The 24,538-nt window shown below is 39.2% G+C and overlaps 1 protein-coding gene across 5 annotated transcripts in view; it reads left to right on the top strand.

Annotated features, from left to right (window-relative positions):
* Window positions 1-2,529: 2,529 nt before the first annotated feature.
* The window catches only part of ATP13A4 (ATPase 13A4), a 122,284-nt gene continuing 100,275 nt past the window's right edge, over window positions 2,530-24,538 (top strand). For all 5 annotated transcript variants that reach the window (XM_032869263.1, XM_032869264.1, XM_032869265.1 and 2 more), the window contains exon 1: window positions 2,530-2,856. In XM_032869263.1, the coding sequence (XP_032725154.1) occupies window positions 2,794-2,856 (63 nt within the window). In that variant the 5' untranslated portion in view covers window positions 2,530-2,793. The remainder of the gene's footprint in view (window positions 2,857-24,538) is intronic.

Raw genomic sequence — 24,538 nt, 5'->3', positions numbered from 1 at the left:
CTGATCACTAAAAATGTGAGTGTTTATGACATCACTTTGCCGTCACTGGTGTCATTGCTCATTGCATTAAGTCCAGACCTCCCTGGAATGCCTTTATCTGTATTTTCTGCCACATCTCACACACACACCCTGGTTAGAGCTAAGGTAATGGGCTCCCTCTGGACAAACCTGTGTTTCTCCTTCTGATGGTTTCTCAGCTTCAAATACTTTTTCCCGAGGCCCCGCTCCCAGTCTGCGCTCTAGCATCTCCACCTGTTAAGGCCTTCCCTGTCTGTTTTCAAGGCCCTTCTCAAATGCTTCCACAACACAAAGGCTTTCCTAGCCAAATAAAGGCAACATCCCTTGCAGAACACTTTAGATATGCCAAATAAACATGCATATAATCTGTAAGGGCACCGCCCATAAGTCTGCTGTCAGAGAGGCCCTGGGATGTTTTGCTGTTAGGACTCCCTGAGGAACGTGAAGAAACTCACTATTTCAAAGTCCTCAGTCCTACTGAGCTATGTTGCTGGAAAATGATTTTCCATAGATTTTCCTGGTTTTCACAAAAGTTTTTTAGGGACTGATTTTGCTATTTGAGTGTGGCTTAAATATTGTTATTGCATAACCGGGATTCCTTGAGTGAAGTAAGTTTGTGTGAGGGTTTTCCTTTAACTCTGAATCAGTTACACACTCATCTTCACCCACAATGGAGCCTGCCTTGCCAAAGGTATCCAGGAACCCAGCCAGAAAGCTACAGTGTGCGGATTACCAATTATGGACACTAGAATGAAACCCTCTTAACTACACACCAGCACAGGTATGGTTTCACCACATCGTATACTAACACTCCTCGACCCCATCAGTTGAGATAAAGTTTGAAATCTTCTTATTCTGTTTCTTTCTTTGCTCAATATTGGAATGACTGCCTGCTAGAGTTCTAACAGTTTCATTTAATTTTTGGAGGTATAATTTTTTCTTAAGACATAACTCACTTTCATAAAATTCACTCTTTAAAACTATACAGTTCAGTGGCTTTTGGTATATTTGCTAAGTTGTGCAGCCACAACCACTATGTGTTTCTGGAATGTTTTCATCCCCCTAAAAAAAAAAAAAAAAGCCATACTCCTTGTATGTTGATCTTGCGATCAAATGTGAATTTCACTTATTTATTTGATTAAATTGTGCTAATAATTTTTGGAAATTCAACGAACAGCATGTATATATAGTAATTAATATTACAACAGCTCGATATTATTAATGTTTATCTTGCTTATACTTTACCATTTGATCAAGGTGCGTGCACACACACACACACACACACACACACTTTAGTCTTGCTCTTGTTAGGGCTATTAGGGCCAGGATGGGATACTAGTGCCACGAGTTGTAGCTTGAAGGAGTGAATAGACACAGTGAAGGTAAAAATAATTCTCCTTTATTGAATAAATACTGTTGTCCATGTACTGTTCCTCACTTACGTGGGCAAATGGAGGCTTATAAAGCTTATGAAACTTATTATCCTAAGATGGCGGAACTAGCCACCTTGGTCCACAGTCCAAATTCGAACTGAGGCTCTCCAAACTCAGAGCACACGCCCCTAACTACTCTGCTCTACTGCCTGCTGTTACCTTGGGCATTTGGTTTAATTACACCAACAGCTCTTGATCGGTGCTGTGAGGTATGCTTTCCCAAGTCATCGTGCAATGCCCCAGATTACCGGATGAGAAGAGACAGCTCCTGTAGGTGAAATAATCACACAGCTCAACCAACATGGATAGGAGCTGGAATCCAAGGTTCCCTGCAGAGCCAACGTGGCTAGGTGACCCCTATACCATGTTCAGACTTCTGATAGATATCTTAGACTTCTTTGTTCCAGCTTTCATAATAACAAAATGCTTTCTATTGTATTTATTTGCATGCTTGAATGCCTGCCTCAGTCTGAGGGCAGCAGATAGGACTTGATTTATATGTGTAGTCCCTGTGCTCAGATAGTGAGTATTGAATGGATGTGTGGATAAATTAAAAAATGGGTCTTGCCACAAAGTCACTTGAATATTTGGTTTCTAGACCACCTGAAGAGTTTAACCACCAATATTTTAGTGAAAGGAGACCACATAAAATAGTTTGATCACACCTTTGTTCTCTATGTTTTTCCCAAAGTGAACTTAATTCCACATACACGTTAAGTAGAATGCTTTTTGCATACGCAAAGAAATGTGGCCACAAATAACTTTGGAAGAGGATTAGTTGTTAACTTGTACCTTTTGTAAGCAAAATGAATGAGGATACTATTAAAAGCTGGTGGATTGGGGCTTTCATTAATCAAATAAAATTTGCAGCTCTGTTAGCCCTCCCCACCCCCAATTCCTTAGCCTCTGTGAATAAAGCAGTGACCTGGGAGTTCTTGAGCCCGCTCCCCCACTCCTTGGAAAGGTCCTGCCAACTCCCCATTGTCCTGTTGGATTTGCAGTCAGATGTCTTATGCTGGCAGGCACTGGGCAGGCAATGAGTTCTTTCCCTGGAAGTTGGGCACAAAAAGACCGGCATGGGAGCAGCCTGTTTTGGGACAGCTGCTCTGAGACAATGCAGTAAGCAAGGCAGAAATTCCTCAGAGCTGAGGGTGACTCGTGGGAGGAGTCCAGTTTGCTAAGTATTGTCATTTGCGGAGAGTAGGTGTGTGTTCAAGAAGGAGTCTTAACCTGGAGGATCATTAACTCTTTCGGCCGGCTGGAGAGCTGCGGTGGCTCGGCAAGTTGGTCCCGGAGGCTCCTGCTCGGGAAGGCCAGGGAGGAGGAGTGGAATCACTTTTTCATGGGGGACCACTTTGAGAAGGGCCAGCACACTCTGCTCAATGAAGGTGAAGAGAATGAGATGGTAAGATTCTAGCCACACTCCCCTCTTCCCATTCCCATTTCCTAGCCTCCAGTACTGTCCCCCTGCCACACACACACACACCACGCACGTGTGCGTGGGTACGCACACTCTCAGACACACTGACATGCTTCTCTGCAATTTGATTCTGGTATTACGTGAGAAAAGGTAGCGTCCAAGAAATCTTTCTGTCCTGTAAGTATAATCTCTAACAGCCGAAATTTGCTAGGCTGAACACATTGTATTCATTTTATCAAGAAGGGAGAGAAGCACAATGCCACTTTATGATGCCTTTTCGAGCCTCACGAGTCCTGCAAGTTCTGTTCAGAACTTAAATAATTTCAGCAAACCCCTAATGTTGGGAGCAGTGCATTCCTTGATAGGAGGGAGCAGAATAGCCACTGTAAGGTAGGAGTGCAGCTGAGTCTCTGACTGTCCTCTCTTCTCACATATTTGTGTTCGCAAACAATGTTGGCTGGGGAAAACGTAAAATATTAGCAATTATCAGCCTATACACTTTTATGTTTACTTCTCAAATTTTGCTCATAGGTCTCTTGTTATGGAGATTTTTTACAGACAACTCTTGGTAATTCATGGTCTCTTTTACTTTAGATGTGCTCTCTTCTGGGGGAACTATAGGAAAGTCAGAGATGATTCTTATGTTCTTGCTGAATTTAAAGCTGTATTTCTCATTTACAATGTAATCAAGAGAGAGTTAGAAATGCGTACTTTTGGTTAATAAGGCCTTTCTGTTAATTGAGTAAGTATAGTCTTTTATGCCAGTAATGGTGTAATTAAAATGCAATACTCCCATTCTATAATAGCATTTTATCTTCCTGGAATTAGTAATGAAATAACAAACCCAAAAGATATTTATTTAAATTTTATCCTGGTTAATTGCGTTAGCCCTGACTATTAAATTCTTTGTTCCTGAACTGGTCTTTCAAGTTTAATCTGCTTACCTGTTCCTATAGCAACAACATTTTTTGGACCTTCCAGAGTAGATCCCTTGTGCTATCAAAGCTGAAAAAATTTTAAGGGAATAGAAAGCACCCGAACGGATATGGGCTTCTTAACCATCTCCTTACTTCTTTCAGATTGGACTGCTGAATGACCATTCTCTTTAGGTCCTACACAAACATCACTAGAAATGACTTCCTAATGCTCTGTTGGCTATCATCCTTGTTTCTCCAAAATGTTTTCTTTGGAGAGTCAATATTCTGTTATTCTCTATATTAAGTTGAAAACTTGTTGACCCTCATCTGAAATGCTCTTCACCAGAAGTCAGGGGATCCTCCCTCACATCTTCAGATAGAAACACACCCACTCTCTTCTCATACACTCATTTCTGCTCTTTGACAATTTGCCACTCAATAGTCATTAAGAGTCATCCACTTGCTAGCAGACATTCCTAGTGCCAGGGAAACGACTCCTTCCCTAGCCTACACAGTGCAGTGTGGCGATTTTGTTCAGACTTCATCTTCATAATGGCACCGCCCAGTGCGTCAGGGTGTCCATATCATGTTGTGGGCAGTTGGAAGTCTAGTTAGGAGAGGGCCTTTGGTATGGAAAAGGGGCTCTGTGCTTTCTGGCCCAGAGTCATTTGGCCAGCGGTCTCAGCGGAGGTGAGGCCATTAATATGCAGTCTTGAGCACTCCATCTTGTTCCGCCTGGAGAAACCTGGCCACCTGCCTGTTGCTGTGTCTGACTCTCTCCCTTTGTAACTCACTACTCCATTCCCCATGCCCCCCTCACCTAGAGTTGTAAACTTCCAAAATTCTGAAGATCTCTTTTTATTTGTTTGGTTTTGATAGAGTACAATTGACATACAAGGTCATATTAGTTTCAGGTGTACAGGATACTGATTTGACAATTCTCTGCATTATGAAATGCTCACCACAATAAGTGTGGTTACCATCTGTCACCAGATGAGGTTATTACAATATTCGTGACTATATTCCCTGTGCTGTACCTTTCATCCCTCTATAATTGGAAGCTTGTACGTCTTTGTCTCCTTCACCTATTTTGTCCATTCCCTCAGTGCTCTCCTCTCTGGCAACCACCAGTTTGTTCTCTGTGTTTATGAGCCTGTTTTTGTTTGCTTGTTTTATTTTGTTTTTTAGATTCCACATATGAGTGAAGTTATATGATATTTGTCTTTCTCTGTCTGACTTCACTTAGCATAATACCTTCTAGGTCCATCCATGGCGTTGTAAACGTGAAGATCTCACAAAAATTATCAAGATAGCTTCAAGATAATCCATGTATTTTTACAGTGAGTTTTCGTTTAACAAGTATTTTCTTGGCCGTTAGCTATTTTGGTTTTTACTATACTTTGTGAGATACATGCTATGATTCCCACTTTAAGGATGAAGAAATTGACGCACTGGGAATTTGTCTAAGGTGGCATCAGTCAGTAAGTCCAGGGGCTGAGGCCCCACATTGATTAAGTTGGCACCTCTTTTGTCTCTGGACCTAAATATAGACCAGTGATCCCTTTTTCAGTCCTTCCCCAGGACATTGTACTGTTAACAGAACACACTTTTTCTCTTAAGATAACAAAGCTTAAGAGAATGTCTGATCTTAGATTTCCTAAGATCTGTTTTGTTATATATAATTTGTAGACTTGTATTTCCTGAATAAGTCTGTCTCCTCTGACTTAAATTTTAATCCCTTTTAGAAAGCCAAGAAATTGTCTAGAAATGTGTCACATCAAAGTGTTTATAGTTTCTTGCTTTATAATATACACTATTTGGACCTTTGCAGAAGACATTCCTCTAATAATAGAAATCACTTCAAATTTCAAGAAAAAATAACATTCTAGAGTGTAGCCCTCATGTCAAATGAAGAACAGGAATGTTTCCAGGCCTAAAGATGCCTGGGACTATCTTCCATTCTAGAACAAAAGAAAGAGGAATTAAAGAGCAACTCTAGGTGATATGAAAATAATAATCTTAAGTGCAAAGTAAGACAGGAGTCAAGGGAAGAAAGAATTTGTTTGAAATTTAACAAGTAAGAAAAGGGGAGAATGTAACCTTCAGAGCAGGTTCACCCAGATGACTTCCTCATAGCCTCAAAGAGCAAACTGCTTCCTAGCCAGTGCTGCAAGTGGACCAGTGGCCCCGCTCTCACTGGCCTTAGGCTAGTCACCTGCTGCTTTACCCTGTTTCCAAATCTGTCCAATAGAAGTGGTCCTTCCTACTCCACCTGCCTCACAGGGCTCTTATGAGGATCAGCTGAAATAATCTATGGGCAAGTGTTTTGAGAAATACAAAATCTTAGGTGAGTATAAGCTGCTATTATCTAAATGAAGATAGGAAGTGTCAGGGCTTCAGAAATTAACCAGTTGAATGACTACTAATCCCAAAGTGAGGTCATCTAAGTAACCATAAGTAAGGACTGTATACTTTTATTCATTCACAAGCTACAGAGACCATTTATAAATGGAGAGGAGCTGAGCTACCTCATACCCAGCCCTGTACTGCTTACTTTGGGAAAACCACAACTCTCATTGGAACTAAGTTTCATTATTTGTAGAAAGGGAGTATCAGACCTTCTGGGAGCTTGAATTCCTTTGAAATTCTGTGGGTACATATTTATGTTTTGAAATGCCTTAGAAATACTTTTTGAAATGCCTTAGAAATACTAAGTGCTTGGGTGTCTCAGTGGCTCAGTCGGTTAAGCGGCTGCCTTTGCTCAGGTCATGATCCCACGGTCCTGGGCTTGAGTCTGGCATCTGCCTCCCTGCTCAGTGGGGAGTCTGCTTCTCCTCTCTCCCTTTGCTCTCTCTGTCAAATAAGCAAATAAATAAAATATTTTAAATAAAGAAATACAAGGGCTTATTTCCTTATACTATGACTTAACAAAGTGGTTAATTGATTAATATTGTGGTTTAATTGTTTAGAACATTGCTCACGGTTGTTCTTCATTATACCATTACGAAATCATACTCCTTTTGGGGAAGTGTTTTGTTTTTATTCTAGTAAGACTTGTTTTTAAAAGTAATTGTTCTCTGATTTTTTTCTTTCCTAGTTTCTAGTGAATAAGAAAACAAACCCCTTGATACTTCTGATTATAAAGATAACATGTTTACTATAAAAATATTGAAATGACATATAAGAATCTAAAAAATGAAGTAAATATAATTCGTAAATCTTCCACTCAGACACGATCAGTATTGTTGACCTTCCTTCTAAAGACTTATAAAAGATGAATCCACAAAATTCATCTAACTCATCTAACATACGAAACTTTATAATTTTTTACTACATTTTAATATTCTCTATACTGTTGTGTTTATTTACATCTGTGTATTTGTATCATGGAAATACTACATAGTGGTGTGCTACTGTTCAGCTCTTTCTACTCCATATTCAGTAACCCAAAATGAGTAATGTTGGGAGTATTTATGCCATAGAAATCAGCAGTGCTACACAGGACTTGCGTCTTGCCCCACCTGAAGGCCATTTGTTAAATATTTACCAGCATACTACTGAACATATCATTTCTTTAAGACTTCCCTTCTCCCCCGATACATGTCTAATATAGGAAGCATGTTGTATTTGGATATCATCCATTTATTTGTACTACGGATAATGCCAAAACACAATAAAACCAGTCATAATCTATTCCAAAAAGCATGCATACACATATTCATAAATATATTCTTTCAACAAAAAATGGAGTCATTCCATCTATATATTTTTTAAGTTGTCCTTTTCATTACACCTGAAAATATATCATGGCTATATTTTTCTTCTGAGAATTGTAGCTCCACGTAACTATTTTAACATTTAAATTGTATTTGGATGAACTATGTTATATTAAGCAAATCTCTCATGTTGCTCACTTAAGTTAATTCTAAATTTTTTGGCTGTGATGGACAATTTGCACATGTAATTTCACATACCTGTCAGATCTTTTTCCCCTCAGGATAAAGTCCTAAAAATAGCATTGATGCATAAAAGGGGATGTGTGTTTTAAATTTTGATTGATACATAATGCTAAATTGCCTTTCAGAAGATTGTGCTTGTACTAATTTACACTCTGACAAGCAATCTTTTTAAAGAATACTTACCTTTTCTACCATACGTGTCAATGTTGAGCACTATCAATCTTTTCAACTTGGGTTCACCTGCTATGTGAAAATGATACTTTGTGGCTCTATTATTTCTGCATTTCTTTGATTTGAAATTGAGCACATCTCTATATGTTTATTGGTATTTATGGTTTTTTTTTTTTTTTTTTAACTAGGCTCTCTCAATGTTATCACTCTTATTGGGTCAAGTAGCAGAGTGGTTAAGTAAAACCTGTTGAATCGGGAAAAGCTATAGAAACTCTCTTTGAACTTCCATGTTGTTTCTGAGAACAGGAAGAAGTTAGTACTGCGGGGAGTGCATAATAAGGCAGCAGGGTGGTGTGTGGTCTTTGCCACACTGGAAACCCGATCGTGCCTTCAGCATGAGCAAGGGACATCTGTCCTCCCCAATTACTTGGCTCACTTTCATAACTGATGTTTGTCTTTTCTTCTCTAACACCGGGAAGCAGAAGCACCTCCCCCCACCTCAATAGCTACTTATTTATTATGCTCCATGAGCACCTCTGAGTTGGTTGCCCATGTTAACTAGTGAACCCACAGATCTCATAGTGGGGGAATTGTGTTCAGACTGAGACATTTTGTCAGTTGAAATGTTCAGGAAGCTGGGCTACTGGCCAAGTCTAGTGTCTTTATTCTTGATTCATCGCTGCAGAACTCCCATGAAGTCAACTCATCTTTGATATAAGCTCTTGAGGAGTAAGATTTAATTGCTTCTTGAGGACAGGGACCCTGTTTAGTTCACCTTTCTGTGGCTTCTCCCTTCCCTTTCTCACTATTCCCAGAATTGAGCATAGTAGTGCTTGGCACAAACAGTCAGGGCGTATTTGATAGCACAATTCCAAGCTCCATTAACCTGCAGTTTTGCATTCTGAGAAGAATAGGGAGGCAGCAGGGCTTAAAGGGAGAAACAGTTTGAATAATCAAAAAAGAAACTTAGGAAATTTTGTGTTATTTATTTGGAATGGCCAGTCATTTTGCGAATTTATCAATTGACTCCTCTTTCCCCCAAGCAAAAACAAAGCTTATTCTTCGGAGTTAATTAGCCATACTACACTATTTTTGTATGAGATGCTTTATGCTATCCTTTCATCCGTTCATGTATAAATTCAACAAATATTTACCAAAAGCTTGCTCCATGCCAGGACTTCTCTGTGCTAACCAAGGAGGATTTTGAGTGAATAGCAAAAAGCTTTTGTTTTTAAGGAGTTCACAGTCGAGCGGGCAGGGCTGAGTACATAATTTGTGGGGCCTAGTGCAAAATGAAAATGAGTTGTCCTTTGTTCAACAATTATTAAGAATTTCAGGATGGCTCTAGCGGAGCTTTAAAACAAGTTCAGGGCACTTTCGAGAGCAGGGCCCTGTGGGATTCCACAGACACGTGGCCATGTAGCTGGCCCTACAAGCGGAGGAACCAGGGGTACAAATGCAATGAAACTGATGAAACAGGTGGAAGTCATGAACACAGAGCTGTGGGGGCACAGTAGAAGGAGCAGCACAGCCAAGGGGGGAGAGGGCATTTAATTTCCTCGGAGGAGTAGCTGAGGGCCCAAACATGAAAAACTTTGTAAAACACCCTCACGAGTGCACATTTTATCCTTTCCAATGACTACCAAACACTGGTCAAAAAAAAAAAAAACAACTGTACTAGGATCAAGTTGGGGAGTATATAAACAAGAGATTCAGCATGCTACGGCAGCCTTGACATAGAGGATGCAGTATAGAGAAGGGATTTGAAAGATACTTGGAAATTAGAATTGAAAAGACTTCACAATCCATAGACCGTGGGGTAAGACAGAAGAGGTGAACAGGATGAGTAGGATTAAGGATGTCTTTAAGGTTCCTAATCTGTACAATGGGAGAATATGACACAAGCTCTGAATCCCACAGGTAAAATTAGCAAAATTAAATTAAAATTAATAAAATTGCCACAGGTTGGCAATGGAAATAGAGATTGTGTAGCAGATACCTAGACGGTGATTGATACGGACTGGGAACTTTATATATAGTAATGTATTTGATTGTCTCAGAAACCCTAAGAGAAATTATCATCTCTCTCCTGCACATGTAGGAACTGAGGTGTAGAGAGGTTAAGTAATATGACTAAGTTCCTTTGACTAAGTATATGGAAGGCTATGGCTTAAGACCCCAGTTTAAATACAAAAGTTTACTGTCTCTCTCTCTCTCTCTTTTTTAAGGATTTATTTATTTTTAGATGGGGAGGGGCAGAGGGAGAAAGATAGAGAGGGAGAAAGAGAGAGAGAGAGAGAGAGAGTGGACTCCCTGCTGAGCGTGAGCAGAATATGGCTGATCCTACAACTCCAGGATCCTGACCTGAGCCAAAATCGAGAGTTTGTCACTTAATTGACTGAGCAACCCACGCACCCTTGTTTACTGCCTCTTACTTTTGCCAAATTCTGGATGCACTCCTTTAGTTGTTAATGGTGGCAAAAATGGCAGGGCGTAATTGTAAGAGACACATTAGGAGACTGGAGACCAGCATTGTTTTGTTGGCTCTGCCATTATTTATCCTTATGGCCTTAAAGCAAATCATGTTCACATCTCTTTTGCTTTGTCTCATTTATAAGGTGGAAATAATAATACTTTACTAGTTTGAACCAGGGACCAATGCAGGTGTTTTATTGAGGTCCTTTCCAATACACACAATGTTGTGATTTCAAAAGTTTTAAAACAGGTGGGTAAAATTGCTATGAAATGTCTTAAGAAATTTAAGTGACACTTTTGATTTTTTTCAAAGCCCTATGAGTTTTTAGTCAAGGAAAGGAGAACATGTCTGGAGATATCAAGTGAGAACTGGAAATTTATGGAAGTTGTAATGTGAATTACTTATGGATAAAGAGTAAATCCATTGGTAAATGATTAACCAGTGCTGAACCCTATAGGGTCTTCAGGCCTACAGAAGACATAGAGCATAGGAACTTGATCTTCATAACCATTAGCGCACTGTTGATGTGTCCAGAGGAGATTCATTCCTGGGTGCCATTTTCAAGTCTTTGTCGCTATTTTAAAGCTTTGTAAAGACTAACCAGAGTGGGATCACCTACCTCCATGGCCTTTAGCTATTTCTGGATGCCTGTCAAGTAAACCTCAGTGAAACCAGAGCCTGGGTTGAGATGGAAGGCGGCTCAGAACACTGTCTCCTCAACTCTGTCCTCAGCCTAAGGCTACTCTTCTGGACAATGAGCACAGCTATGCCCTAGATGCCCCCTCAGAAATCAGAACAGAGAGGAGGCCCAGTGTGCTGCATACTTTCCAGAGAAATATGTCCCTCAGGCTAGGACACTTTCTGATTTTGGTGGTTGCACACACACGGCTCTGGCTGGGACTGCAAGATTTCAGCATTTACAGAATCTATTAGCATCTTGGAGCCATGGATGGAGGATTTTGAAGCTCTGGTGGTACTTGAGTCTCAGAATCAGTAAAAATGATACTGTGAGATCAAGGATTTGAGGCCAGTTCAAAAACAAAAGAATCTAAGAAACGAGTTTGGCTAGATAAATGGTAATTTTTACTTGCCTTTTTTTTTTTTAAAAGATTTTATTTTTTATTTATTTGACAGACAGAGATCACAAGCAGGCAGAGCAGCAGGCAGAGAGAGAGAAAGGGAAGCAGGCTCCCCACTGAGCAGAGAACCCCATATGGGGCTCAATCGCAGAGCCCTGGGATCATGACCTGAGCCGAAGGCAGAGGCTTTAACCCACTGAACCACCCAGGTGCCCCTTACTTGCTTTTTAATGGAAAAATAAGGTCAATTTTTATGGCACACATTTACCTGCAATTTTGCCCTCTTTCAACTTGGAATCATCAAGCAAAGTAAGGATCTTTAGCTTGGAGACCAAGCCATCCTGTGTAGGTTTTTCCTTTAGTCAATTTCAGCAGTCAATTACTTACATGCCATTTTCTCTGCTTACCCAAATGTGGTCTGCTTGTTTTCCCAGAACACATTATGGACTTTCTCTTTCATGTCTCCACCTTGATACCTGGCCATCTGAGTCCTGCCCATTTACCAGTCCTGCCCATTACCCATCTCAAACCTGATTCCTTTCCTTAAAGCCATCAGGGAGACCCTATGTCACACTTCACTTTCTTGTTTGGAGTAGATTTGAATTCCTATCTTGGCAATTTTCACTAGGTTTTATAGTAGAGTCATGTGTTAATCCTTCTCCCTCTACTGTTTGTGAGTTGTTATCAGCAGAGACAGGATCTTATGTCATGTCTATATCTTATACACAACACTGAAGCTACTGAAGATGTTTCTGATAAGGTCATCTTGTAATGTTCGTGCACATCTTAACAAGAGTTTTTATCTTCTTTACGGACTCTTGAGTGGTCAATGCCAATTTTACAAAATGATACACTGAGAAATTATATAATTTGTCCAAATCTGGAAACTAAGAAGGAGCAAAAACAGATCTGGTACCCCCCAAGCAGCTGGACTCCAAAGCTCCTACTCTAACTGCCTTAGGTCTTTGACATGGCCTTGGGCTAGCTACTACTACCACCACCACTGCTATTACTACTATTACTGCTGCCACCACTCCACCACTACTCCTACCATCACTACTACCACTACTGTGACCACTTCAACAACTGCAAAATAAGCCAAGACCATATTAGTTTAGCAGCTATTTTATACTTTGGACTCATTTGCAGCTTGTGAGAGATAAAACCTCCAGGTCTGTTTTTACAAAACTCACAGATCTCTGATCTTGGGCATAGAAGGAAAGAGGGTGCAGGTGCTGGAACCAGATCAACCATCAGTGTGTGCCTGCATTACTGAAGTGGTCTCTCTCCGTGTTCTTGCTCCTCCCCCTGCGGTGGCCTCCTTGACTTGTCACTCAGGGCTAAGCTTCTAGTAAGTGTAGAGAGGGTTGTCTGTTGCCCTCATTCTACTTAGTCTTGGGAAATCTCTTTGTGTCTGGGCTTGGAGGAGTGGGAGTGGAGTTTTATTAATATTCCTGTTCAGCCTCCGTATGGCAGCTACCTCTGTCTTTTATCTGAATTTGGCTTCAGGTAGGAGTTTCCTGCCCTCTGCTAGCAGTTACCTGGGCTTGATTTTATAGAATCTTGACTTCAGGATGGTAAGGTGTAGAAGATATTTGCTTCTATTCTTCATCCAGCCTAAATTGATTTTTGCTTTCATCCTGGTAGAGGATTTGCTATTTAGAAGTAATGGACCTGTGTTAATTGGGCCATGATGGTTTCATTTTCAAACTCTATGTGAGGCCCTCTGGTGACCGAGGATATTACATAGCGTCAGGTACTATACCAGTGGGGGAAAAGTTGCCCTTCTTTCAAGAGTCTCAGGAAAATACTCATTTTGTTTTCTAACTGGCTTTGATTAGATCATCTCCTCCCACCCCCTGCCCCCTTTTTAAAGATTTTATTTATTTGACAGAGAGAGAGAGAGAGAGCGAGCGAGCACAGGTGAGATCATGACCTGAGCTGAAGGCAGATGTTTAGCTGACTGAGCCACCCAAGCACCCCAAACATCTCCCTTTTCAAACTTAGTGTGACCAGAAGAATACCAAGCTGTTAGTTACATGTCTACATCTGGAGTTGGGATCAAAATTAGTTCCACATGAAGAATGGCTGACAGTGAGGAAATGGCTGGTGAGACAGAAAAACGTGAGTGAGATAAATGGAGATTGAGTGGTCTCAACAAAAAATATAAATGGATAAACAGAATCTCCAACCTGATAGTCAATAACTAGTAGTTGAATTGAACTAAGCAGATCATGTTTAAAGTGGTCAGGTCCCCCACGTGCTTTTTTTGCTAGAGAGAATATACAATTTAGAGTTTTCCTACTGGTATTTTAGATATCTGTGAAGAAGTAGAAAAGGGCCTTTAAGACATACGTATTTATTTTTCAGATGTTAAAAGTGAAACATATTCAGTGACTAAAATGAGCATAATACAGAGGCGCCTGGTGGCTCAGTCAGTTAAGCTGCCAACTCTTTGATTTTGACGCAGGTAATGATCTCAGGGTCCTGGGATCAAGCCTCTGGTGAGGCTCTCTGCTCAGTGGCTAGTCTGCTTTGGGTTTCTCTCTCCCTCTCTCTCTGTCCCTCCCCTGCCTCTTGTGTGTGTGCACACGTGTGTGCTCTGGCTCTGTCAAAATCAATCAATCAATCAATCAATCAATCAATCTTAAAAAAAAAATGTGCTCAATGCAGATGTAAAAGAAGGATCACAATGATTTCATCACCCAAGGCAAATGTCTTTAGTATTTTATCTGGTATATTTCACTTCTAGTCTTTTTCGTTTGTGCCTCACCTTTTTTCCATTAAGTTTGAAATTGTGCTGTATACTTTCATGTTGTCTCTCTTCACTTAATATTATTAAGTATATTTTTCTTCATATTATTAAAATACTTAATAAACATTATTTTAATGCCTATATCACATTTAGTAATTACCCTATTCTTTTATTCAAAGATTGTTTTCTATTTGCTACTACAATGAATATTGCAGCAAACATCTCTGCATACAAGTCTTTTTTCTGTGTTTTGCAAAAGTTAGAAGGATTACCTTTTTTTTTTTTTTTTTTTAAGACTGAGAGTCTTTCTCAGTGGCCTAAAATCATACCATTTGGAGGTGTGCACATTCTTTCAAAATCCCTCTTAGCAGTAGAGATCTAGGGTAATAAGGAATTGCCAGGATGGGATCTGCCTCTGAAAGGCTGTGTTTGCCATTGTCTGTACTAGAGAACTATGAGGAGAGAGTGTTTACCAGGAAGTTGTGAAGCTCCTATTACTTAGCAGCTTTGCAGGCAGAAAGCAACATGTGCATATAAAGGGTCAGTTCTGACCATAGCAGATTACGAGGGTCCAGTAACAAACTGCAGGGCCTTCATATTTCATTCCAGAAAATATCCCGTGTAGCTTCCTCCTGCTGTTTCTATTGTAGAAGGGATAAGTAAAGGCTAGAATTCCTATTATTTTGGTAGCAAATTCTATCCCCTGTGGTCACAGAGTATCTGTCTTTTAATAAAGTCCTGATTGTGGGGGCCTTTAACCTTATGGGGAGAAAAATCTAATCATCTTCCTTCTGAACTTTTACACAAGCTCCCAGAACAGGAAAACAATTTTATTTCTGAGTGTTAACATTACTGAAATAATTGCCTACAGAGTATCCCAACTAAAAAAATAGCCAAATTGGGGCACCTGGGTGGCTCAGTGGGTTAAGCCTCTGCCTTCAGCTCAGGTCATGATCCCAGGGTCCTGGGATCGAGCCCTGCATCGGGCTCTCTGCTCAGCAGGGAGTCTGCCTCCCACTCACCCCCTTCCTACTGCTCTGCCTACTTGTGATTTCTCTCTCTATCAAATACATAAATAAAATCTTTAATAAAATAAAATAAAATAAAATAAAAAACATCCAAATAATTTACAAATAAAAGTGGAATATTTCATTTCCCCAAGGGAGGATATGTTTTTCTATTTAATTTTTAATGACTTATTGATCAACTATTCACTGCTGTATCTCTAGTGCTTAGAAAAATTATAAATACACAATATATATTTTGGGGATAAATGAATGAATGATGGATGAATATAGCTAGTTATAGTCACATTCTAAAACTGTATGAAAGAAAGAGCATACAGATCTAAAGGTAAATAAGGATTCGAATTCCGAAAAGTAGAGGATTGGTTTACCATACTTCATTTCACCTATTCCATAGAAACAACTTTCCAGCAACTCAGACTTCTCTTTCTCCCGCTCATTGCCTTGCCCCTTGAAACTTTCCTTAAATGCCCTCAGAAAAGGAACCTTAGCATGAGACAGAATGACTAGTATAAAGACTCCTCCTATGCTGAACTGAAATATGGTTCTGTGAACCTGAGTTCATTAGTTCTACTTCTTTTGCCTTGTGGGGTCACCTGTCAAAAATCAACTCCCTTTTCTCAGGAACTTAAAAATTGTTCCTGCATGTCCCCAACCTTCACGTCTCCTGGCATCTCTTCTTCAGTCTAAACACATTCAGTTTCTTTAACCACTCTTCATGTGGCATGGTTACCATGAACTACTACATCGATGACTTACTATGTCCCGGGCCCATTGCTAAGCGCTTCCATGTGATACGTTATTCACAGTAACCTCATTGGGTAGATACTATCACCACAGGTAAAAGACCACATGTTTCCATTGTTTCTCTGTGGCAGGGTCCACCAACTTTGACTGTGGGTGATATCTGGCTCACTGACTTCTCTGAAAATAAAATTTTGTTGGAGAACGTCTTCTTGCATTTGTTTCCAGATTGTCTCTGGCTGCTGTCGTACGTCGATGGCAGAACTGAATGGTTGTTAGAGAAACCATGTGGATCGCAAAGCTGAAAATATTTTCTGTCTGGCGCTTGACAAAAGAAGTTTGCTGATCCTACCCTTTTCCTTCTGATCTTACTTAAAAAAAACCTTTTTCTTTATTGTCCAAATTTTGCATCCACCAGCGATGGTTTAGGAGAGCTCTGGAAAATCTTGGACTGGGTGTGTTTAAGGATTTGAATGGCTGTCAGCATGGTCAGTAGATATTTACAAATTACTGTGGTGGAAATTGCCCTGTTTGAAAGCCTGGGTTCTTTCTAATCTGGTTCTTTCTAATTCTTCCATTAACCATTCATTTTGTGTGAGGAGTTTCCCCTTGCTGGGCCTCTGTTTCTTTCTTTCTTCTTTTTTTTTTTTTCCCATCTCTAAATAGATTTAGATCTGTAGGATCTGTCTGATGTAGTTACATACTTACCTTCATTTGGTTGTCCAGACCCTTACTTATCAGCATGAACATTGGTGTCCAAATGTACAAGAAGCTTCATCTGTTGGAAATAGTAGAGCCATGTATAACCAAGAGCCAGTGGATCCGTAGATTCCCCAGATCATGAAATTTCAGATAGAGAAAATCACTCAAAGATAATCTAGTCTAACACATTCATTTTTTAAAAGTTTTTGTAAGGATAATCATAGATTCACATCCATTTGCAAGAAATAATACACAGAGATTCTATGTATGTTTTTCCCATTTTTCTCCATTGGTAGTATCTTGTAAAACTGTAATAGAATATCACAATCAGGGAATTCACACTGATAGGTCAAGATACACAATATTGCCATCATTACAAGTATTCTTTGTTTTGCCTTTTTAGAGTCCTATCTTTTTTTCCCCATCCATCTCTACTCCTTAAGTCCTGGCAACTACTATTCTGCTTTCTGTTTCTCATTTCAAGAATGTTATATAAATAACATCATACATTATGTGAACTTCGAGATTGACTTTTTTTACCCAGTGTAATTCCCTGAAGATTCCTCCAAGTTGTGTGTATCAGTAGTTCATTCCTTTTTAGTGCTGAGTAGTTATCCATGACATTTCATGGTGCCATGGTTTTTTTGTTTTTAAAAGATATGATTTATTTATTTGACAGAGAGAGCACAAGTAGGCAGAGCAGCAGGCAGAGGCAGAGGGAGAAGCAGGCTCTCTGCTGAGCAGGGAGACCGATTTGGGACTCTATCCCAGGTCCCTGGGATCATGACCTGAGCCAAAGGTAGTCGCTTAACTGACTGAGCCACTCAGGTGCCCTGATTTATTTAAACCATTCATCCATTGAAAGACACTGTAGTTGTTTCCAGTATTTGGATATTATGAATAAAATTGCTGTGAACATTTGTTAATAGGTTTTTATGTGAACATAGGTTTTTATTTTTCTGGGATAAATGCTCAGGAGAAGAATTGCTGGGTTGTATGGTAGTTACATGTTCAGCTTTTAAGAAAACTACCAAATTGATTTCCAGTGTGGTTGTACTATTTACATTCCCATTGGCAATTATGAGTGATCCTGACTCGCCAAATCCTCACCAGCACTTGCTATTTTCACTATTTTTTATCTTAACTGTTTGGATCATTTATCTCTAACCATTCTCTATATAGCTGTAGAATGATATCTCATTATGGTTCCAATTTGAATTTTCTTAATAGCTAATGATTTTGAATATACTTTTGTGTGCTTATTTGCCATGTGCATTTTCATGTCTTTTTTCAATTATCTGATTGAATTGTTTGGTATTTTACTGTTGAGATTTGAGTGTTCTTTATGTATTCTAGATAGTAGTTCTTTATCGAATATGTGGTTTGCAATATGTTTGTAATGTGGATGTCCAATTTCTCCAGCACTATTTGTTGAAAAGACTATTTTTTTCTTTGTTGAATTGCTTTTGCACATTTGTCAAAAATCAATTGGGCAGAGTTATGTAGGTCTATTTCTTGGTTTTTATTGTGTTCCACTGATCTATGTGCCAGTGCTACACAGTCTTGATTAAGGAAGCATATAATAATTCCTGAAACTGGGTAGACTTGTTGCTTCCACTTCCTTCTCATTTTTTTTCAAAACTGTTTTAGCTGATATAGTTCATTTGCTTTCCATATAAATTTTAGAATAACTTCATTTATATCTACCAAAAATCTTACTGAGATTTTAATAGGAATTGTGTAAAAACTATATATTAAATTTGGGAGAGTTAAAATCTTTGTTAAGTTTTCCATACCATGATTGTGGTGTATCTCTCCATTTATTTAGAATCTTATTTTATTTCTCTTAGAACATTTTATAGTTTTCAAAATGCAAGTCCTATTGTGTTTTGTTAGATTTACACCTAAGTATTTCATTTTTTGAGAGATTGTAAATGGTCTTGTTTTTCAAATTTTGGTATTCAATGTTTATTACTAGGTTATAGAAATACAACTAATTGATTTTTATATGTTTATCTTGCATCTTATGACCATGATTAACTAACTTATTAGTTCTAGGAGAAGGTTTTTTTTTTTTTTTTTTTTTTTGTAGAGTCCTTAGGATTTTCTATATAAAAATATATCACATGCAAATAGGAACAGTTTCAAATTTGTATGCTGTTTGTTTCTTTTTCTTATGTTGAATAAAAGCAGTGAGAGTAGACATCCTCATCTTGTTCCTAATCTCACTGGGAAAATATTCACTATTTCATCATTAAATATAATGCTACCTATATGTTTTTTAAAAATGCTCTTTATCAAGTTGAAGAAGTTCGTTTCATTCCTGGTTCCCTAAAAATTTTTATCATGAATGATTGTGAAATTTTGTCAAAAGTTTTTTTCTGTGTCAATTGATAAGATCATGTGATTTTTGAATTAAAAAACATTTTTTTCGTCTGTTAACATGGTGGATTACATAGATTGATTTTTGAGTGTTAAAGTAGCTTCCTATCCTTGGAATAAATCTTACTTAGTAATGGTTTATAATTCTTTTACTTTTATTTGTTAATATTTTGTTGAAGATTTTTGCTTCTATGTTCCTGAAGAAGATTGGTCTATAGCTCCTTTATTTTTTCCCCCTTCTTTCCTTCCTTCCTTCCTTCCCTCCCTCCCTCATTTATTAAACACTTAATATGTGTGATTCCTTGTGCAAGCTATTAGTTATACAGTGAGGTGGTAGAGAAGGATAGACTTCAATGGGCTAGTGCTCTGACAGCAGAATATAGAAGTTTCTGTGAGAACACAGAAGAAGCTACAGCCATTTCCTGGATTACTTCAGTGGGAAAGTGCCAATTGAAAAGAGTCTGGATGCATGAATAGGAGTTTACCAGCAAGCCCAGTTAGGGTGAAGGACATTCCAAGTGAAGGAAACACAATGTACAAAGGTACTGAGATGTAAAGGAACAAAGCACATTCCATTCAGAGAACTGAATGTAGCTTGGCAAAGCTGGTGTGCAGGTGTATGTGTGTGTGATGGAGTGGGACTGGGAGAACAGAGAGTTGAAGCTGAAAAGATAGTTTGGGGAAGATTAGGAAGAACTCTGCATGACATTCTAAAGGGATTTAAGGGTTTTAAGTAGGTAACCAACCATACTAGTTTGCCTGGACTTTCTGGGCATTGGCACTAGAGGTCACATCCTGAGAAATCCTTCAGTGTTGGATAAACTGGAATAGTTGGTCCCTCTAATAAGGAATTGAAATCAGATGTCTGATTTAGAAAGGTAACTCTGTAGCAATGTGGACAACCATGTAGAGAGAAGTGAAACTGGGACATGAAGCCTTTTGCAGTGATTCTAGCGTGAGCACTGGTTGATCTAAGGCAGGAGTATCAGGGATGGAGAAGAAGAGACCAATTTGAGAAATATCTAGGGGACAAGATGACTAGACCATGGGACTAATTAGATGTTGAGGGAGAAGGAGAAAACTATTAAAGGGAATTCTTAGATTTCTGAGTTGTACAACTGGGTGTGTAGTGATGGTGGTGGTGTTAATGCAGGGAGAGAGGAGTGTGTGGTTAATGAGTTTGATTTTAAACTTACGATTAATTCTGCCTGAGGAGGCATCATAGAAGGAGTTTTATATGAATCGTGTTTTTAAAGAATGCTAGGGTTTTTTTCCTTCTGGGAGAGGGACCAATGAGGTTGAGCAGGCATTTGCAAAACAAAAAAACTCCAAAAACCCTGCTTGAATTAAGGTATACGGGTGAATAAGAAAAGACATTTCTAGGAACGGTGATAGTTATAGGATATACTCTGTTTAGGTGCAGTTTTGCTGGATATGGCTCTGATTAGACTGAGGGAAATAAGGAAAGACAAAGGCATTGTTTTGCTATAAATACAGGACAAGGCAAGACTACCCAACTCGTGTGCCATGAATGGCACTGGGGTGCTAGATATGGATTACAGAGGTTCTTACAGAAATGTTGAGATATTGATCTCCTCTAGTTATAGGTGTCCTCATCTATTTATGTGATGTGCACTGTGCAAATATTGTCATTTTACTGTGGGTGCCATTATATGGAAAAGATGTGTAAGCACTGTGCTGGGGAAGTCCCTTCTTTTGTTGGGTTTAGAGTTAAACTTAAATTGATCAAAAAATACACCTCAGTTTTTATTAGAATGCAAAATAACAAAGCAAAAATTAAGTTTTCATTTCTTTCTGTCTCATATATCTTATTTTTTCCTAGCTTTATTGAGATGTAATTACATGTAACATTGTGTAAGATTAAGGTGTACAATGTAATGATTTGATATACATAGATATTGTGAAATGATTATGTTCTTTATAAACAAAAACTTCGGGATTTTTTTTCACCATTCCCTTGTGGGACAAAAGTTATTATTTCTTAAAAAAAATGTGTACCCATTAAAATAAAAGTAGCTGAAAACTGGTCATTTGTCTGCTGTCTTTGAAATAAGTGGGAATGTAGCTATTAGTATTTGAACTCTTACAGAATGACTGGCCCTTTAATAAGTCATTATTGTGAAATAGGGGAAGAGCTTGATTAAAAAGAACCAGCTGGGGCACCTGGGTGGCTCAGTAGGTTAAAGCCTCTGCCTTCAGCTCAGGTCATGATCCCAGAGTCCTGGGATCGAGCTCCATAATGGGCTCTCTGCTCAGTGGGGAGTCTGCTTCCCCCCACCCCCCCGCCTGCCTCTTTGCCTACTTGTGATCTCTGACTCTGTCAAATAAATAGAATCTTTAAAAAAAAGAAAAGAACCAGCAAAAGTACACCAATGTTCATAAAGGGTGTGTGACATTTCCTTTTTTATTGTAAAATGTATTCTTATATATCTATATAAAAGTGCACAAATATTTTTGTAGAAATCAATGGATAATTAACATTTATTAACTGTTGTCCAGGTTAAGAGATAGAATAATGCCTAAGCAGTTTGGAAAAACCAGTTGTAGGGGACATTAATGTGATGATGTTGTGAAATCTGAATATGGTTTGGGTATGTGTTGGGATAAAAACTCACTGACTTGGGAAAAAAGGAGGCCAGTGAATGAAAAGCACACTGTAAAAAAACATGTACAGTATGGTTTCCTTTTGGTAAAAGAAACAACATATATGCAGGAAGTTGTTAATTGTGGTGATCTCTGGGTTGTAGGAATGTCAAGTTTTTATTTGTATTTTTATCTTCTTATCTTTAAAGTGTGTATGTCTTGCTTCTGTAATAACAAAGACATAACATCCCCCAGATGATGTCAGAAATATTTGGCCCAGCATTAAATGCCCTGAATTACCTTGTATCAGTTGGATGTGGCATCCCAGGATGTTTGAAAAATGTAGAAATTCTGGTCCCCCTTATACCCCACTCTTCTTCCAAACACGTTCCATTCTTACCAAGTTCGCTATTACCTACCCTAATTTTACCTTTTGCCACATCTGTTCATTTGCTTGAAATTCTTTAGGAGATTAGGAGGTTCCTCTTCCACCTGCCGCAACCAGAATCAGGCATCACAGCCTGATGGTGACATGAGAAACTGAACAGTGAGAAACCTGTGCCCAAGGCTGTGCTCAATTCTGAATGCCAGTTGTGGAAATGAGTCAAGTTGTCTTGTCACACTGGGGAGTTCTGACGCTCCATTGATGAATACAGCACAGTGGCTGGGGAGTCACCCTGTGGCATGGTAGCTCCCATTCTCAGGGTCAAGCATGGGGCTTCCTGCATGTCGTATGCTCCCTCTTCCAGAGAGCTGTCTGATAGCTCCCCAGAAGGTGGTCTGCACATGCCTGTTGGCACCACTTTGCACAAATGGTGCAACAGAAACCATCCAAAGCTTGAACAAGGGTCACATGGGTGGCTTTGAAGTAAAAGCAGACATCTCCCTGGAAGGGATTTATGATGGATACCTCAGGAGACTGCAAGCTGTCACACAACTGGTGTTAGGAAAGTTCTTATTACAATAATTACAGGTATCAAAATTTAGAGAGATTCAAGAGACCAACCCTCTTTCTGACAGATGGAGAAATGGAGGCCCAGACAGGGGAAAGGATTGTTTCATTGGACCACAGTTCAGACTCGAACCCCATCTCCAAACCAGTATTTTTTTTTTCCCCTACACTAGTGGTTGCAAAATTGTGGGATATGACTCTTTTTTTAAACATTTAGTTTAATTTAATTTAATTTTTTTGTGTGTTCCAAAATTCATTGTTTATGCACCACACCCAGTGCTCCATGGAATACATGCCTTTTTAATTTTTATTTATTTATTTATTTTAAGATTTTATTTTTTATTTATTTGACAGAGAGATCACAAGTAGGCAGAGAGACAGGCAGAGAGAGAAGGGGAAGCAGGGCCCCACTGAGCAGAGAGCCCCACGCGGGGCTCGATCCCAGGGTCCTGGGATTATGACCTGAGCCAAACACAGAGGCTCCAACCCACTGAGCCACCCAGGTGCCCCAATACATGCCTTTTTAAATACCCACCACCGGACTCAACTAACTCCCTACCCCTCCTCCCCTCCAAAACCCTCAGTTTGTTTCTCAGAGTCCATAGTCTCTCATGGTTTGTCTCCCCCTCCGATTTCCCCCAACTCATGGGGTATGACTCTTGATAACTGTTAATGTTATTACTTTGAGCTCAAGGCCATGCATGCCCAACAAACACTGGTAGAACCTTTAGAAGCAAAAGTAGAACTCAGTCATTTGAGAGTGTGTGGCAGTTTTTGAAATGGCATATAAATGTGCAAAAAATACATACAGCCAATTTAATAATAATTCAAAACCTGTATAGTCATTGCTTGAGTCAGAAGAGAGAACACTGCTAGCAGTACAGAGGTTCTCCTGGGGCCTGGCCTAACTATGACCCATCTCTGCTGTCTGTCCCCCCTCCATGCGGAAGTGACCTCTCACCTGGCTTGTATAATTATAATTTTCTTGCCTTTAAAAATATTTTTCTAATTATGTATGCATACCATAACAATATTTTTGAGGTTTCTGTGATTGAAATCAAACCGATTATATATTCTTTTGTGTTTTACTGCTTTTGCTTATTAGATTGGTAAGATGTACATTACTACACAAAATTATAGTTTAATTTCATTGTGTCAGAATATATCACTGTAAGATTACACTTTCTAAAAAGTCAGTTCTATTTTGATGGACTTTTGGATTGTTACCAGCTTTGAATTTTTCTTGTTTGTGTGTCTGGTACCCAGATACACAGGTTTCTGTAGAGAAGATACAAGTAGAACAGTTGAATTGCACAATGTGTGTGTCTTTACTTCACTGTGTAACGCCAAAGTGCTTTCCAAAGTGGTTTTGACAATTTATCTCACCAGTAATGCTCAGAGAGGATTCCTCATTCTAAGAACGGGTGGTGACCATTGTTCTAGCGCATGCTTTCAACTCACTTCCACACTGTGGAAACGATTTCCCGCCTTCTCAATGAGAGAGCTTGGTAATATAGTGCTTTTCAAAATGATTTTTATCTACCCAGGCCCTGTTTAGGCGTAAACTTGTAATGGAAACCAGTATACTTATATTGATTTTATGTTGTTTGAACAGGTAGAAATGGAGTTGTTCTGGTTGAAAGGGCAGTGTTTGGTGTGTGTGTGTGTGTGTGTGTGTGTGTGTGTGCGCTAAGTGGGAGGGAGTTTAGAGTACACCTGGACCCCAACCTAATGTCTGGCACATGGTGTAATTATTAGTAGAGTTGTCTTAAATGGAACAGGCTTCCACAGGAAATAGAGTTTGCTTCATTGGAGGTGTGGGAGTTTCACATTATGAGAGAAATACAGGATCGGGTCATCTCTGATCTTTCCCTCTCTCAGAGTTCATGACAGCATACTTC

The sequence above is a fragment of the Lontra canadensis genome, unplaced genomic scaffold (assembly GCF_010015895.1).
Source record: "Lontra canadensis isolate GAN:19392208 unplaced genomic scaffold, GSC_riverotter_1.0 scaffold38, whole genome shotgun sequence".
Classification (NCBI taxonomy): Eukaryota; Metazoa; Chordata; class Mammalia; order Carnivora; family Mustelidae; genus Lontra; species Lontra canadensis.
Note: the sequence above shows the minus strand (reverse complement) of the source record. Positions and strands in the feature narration are given on the sequence as shown.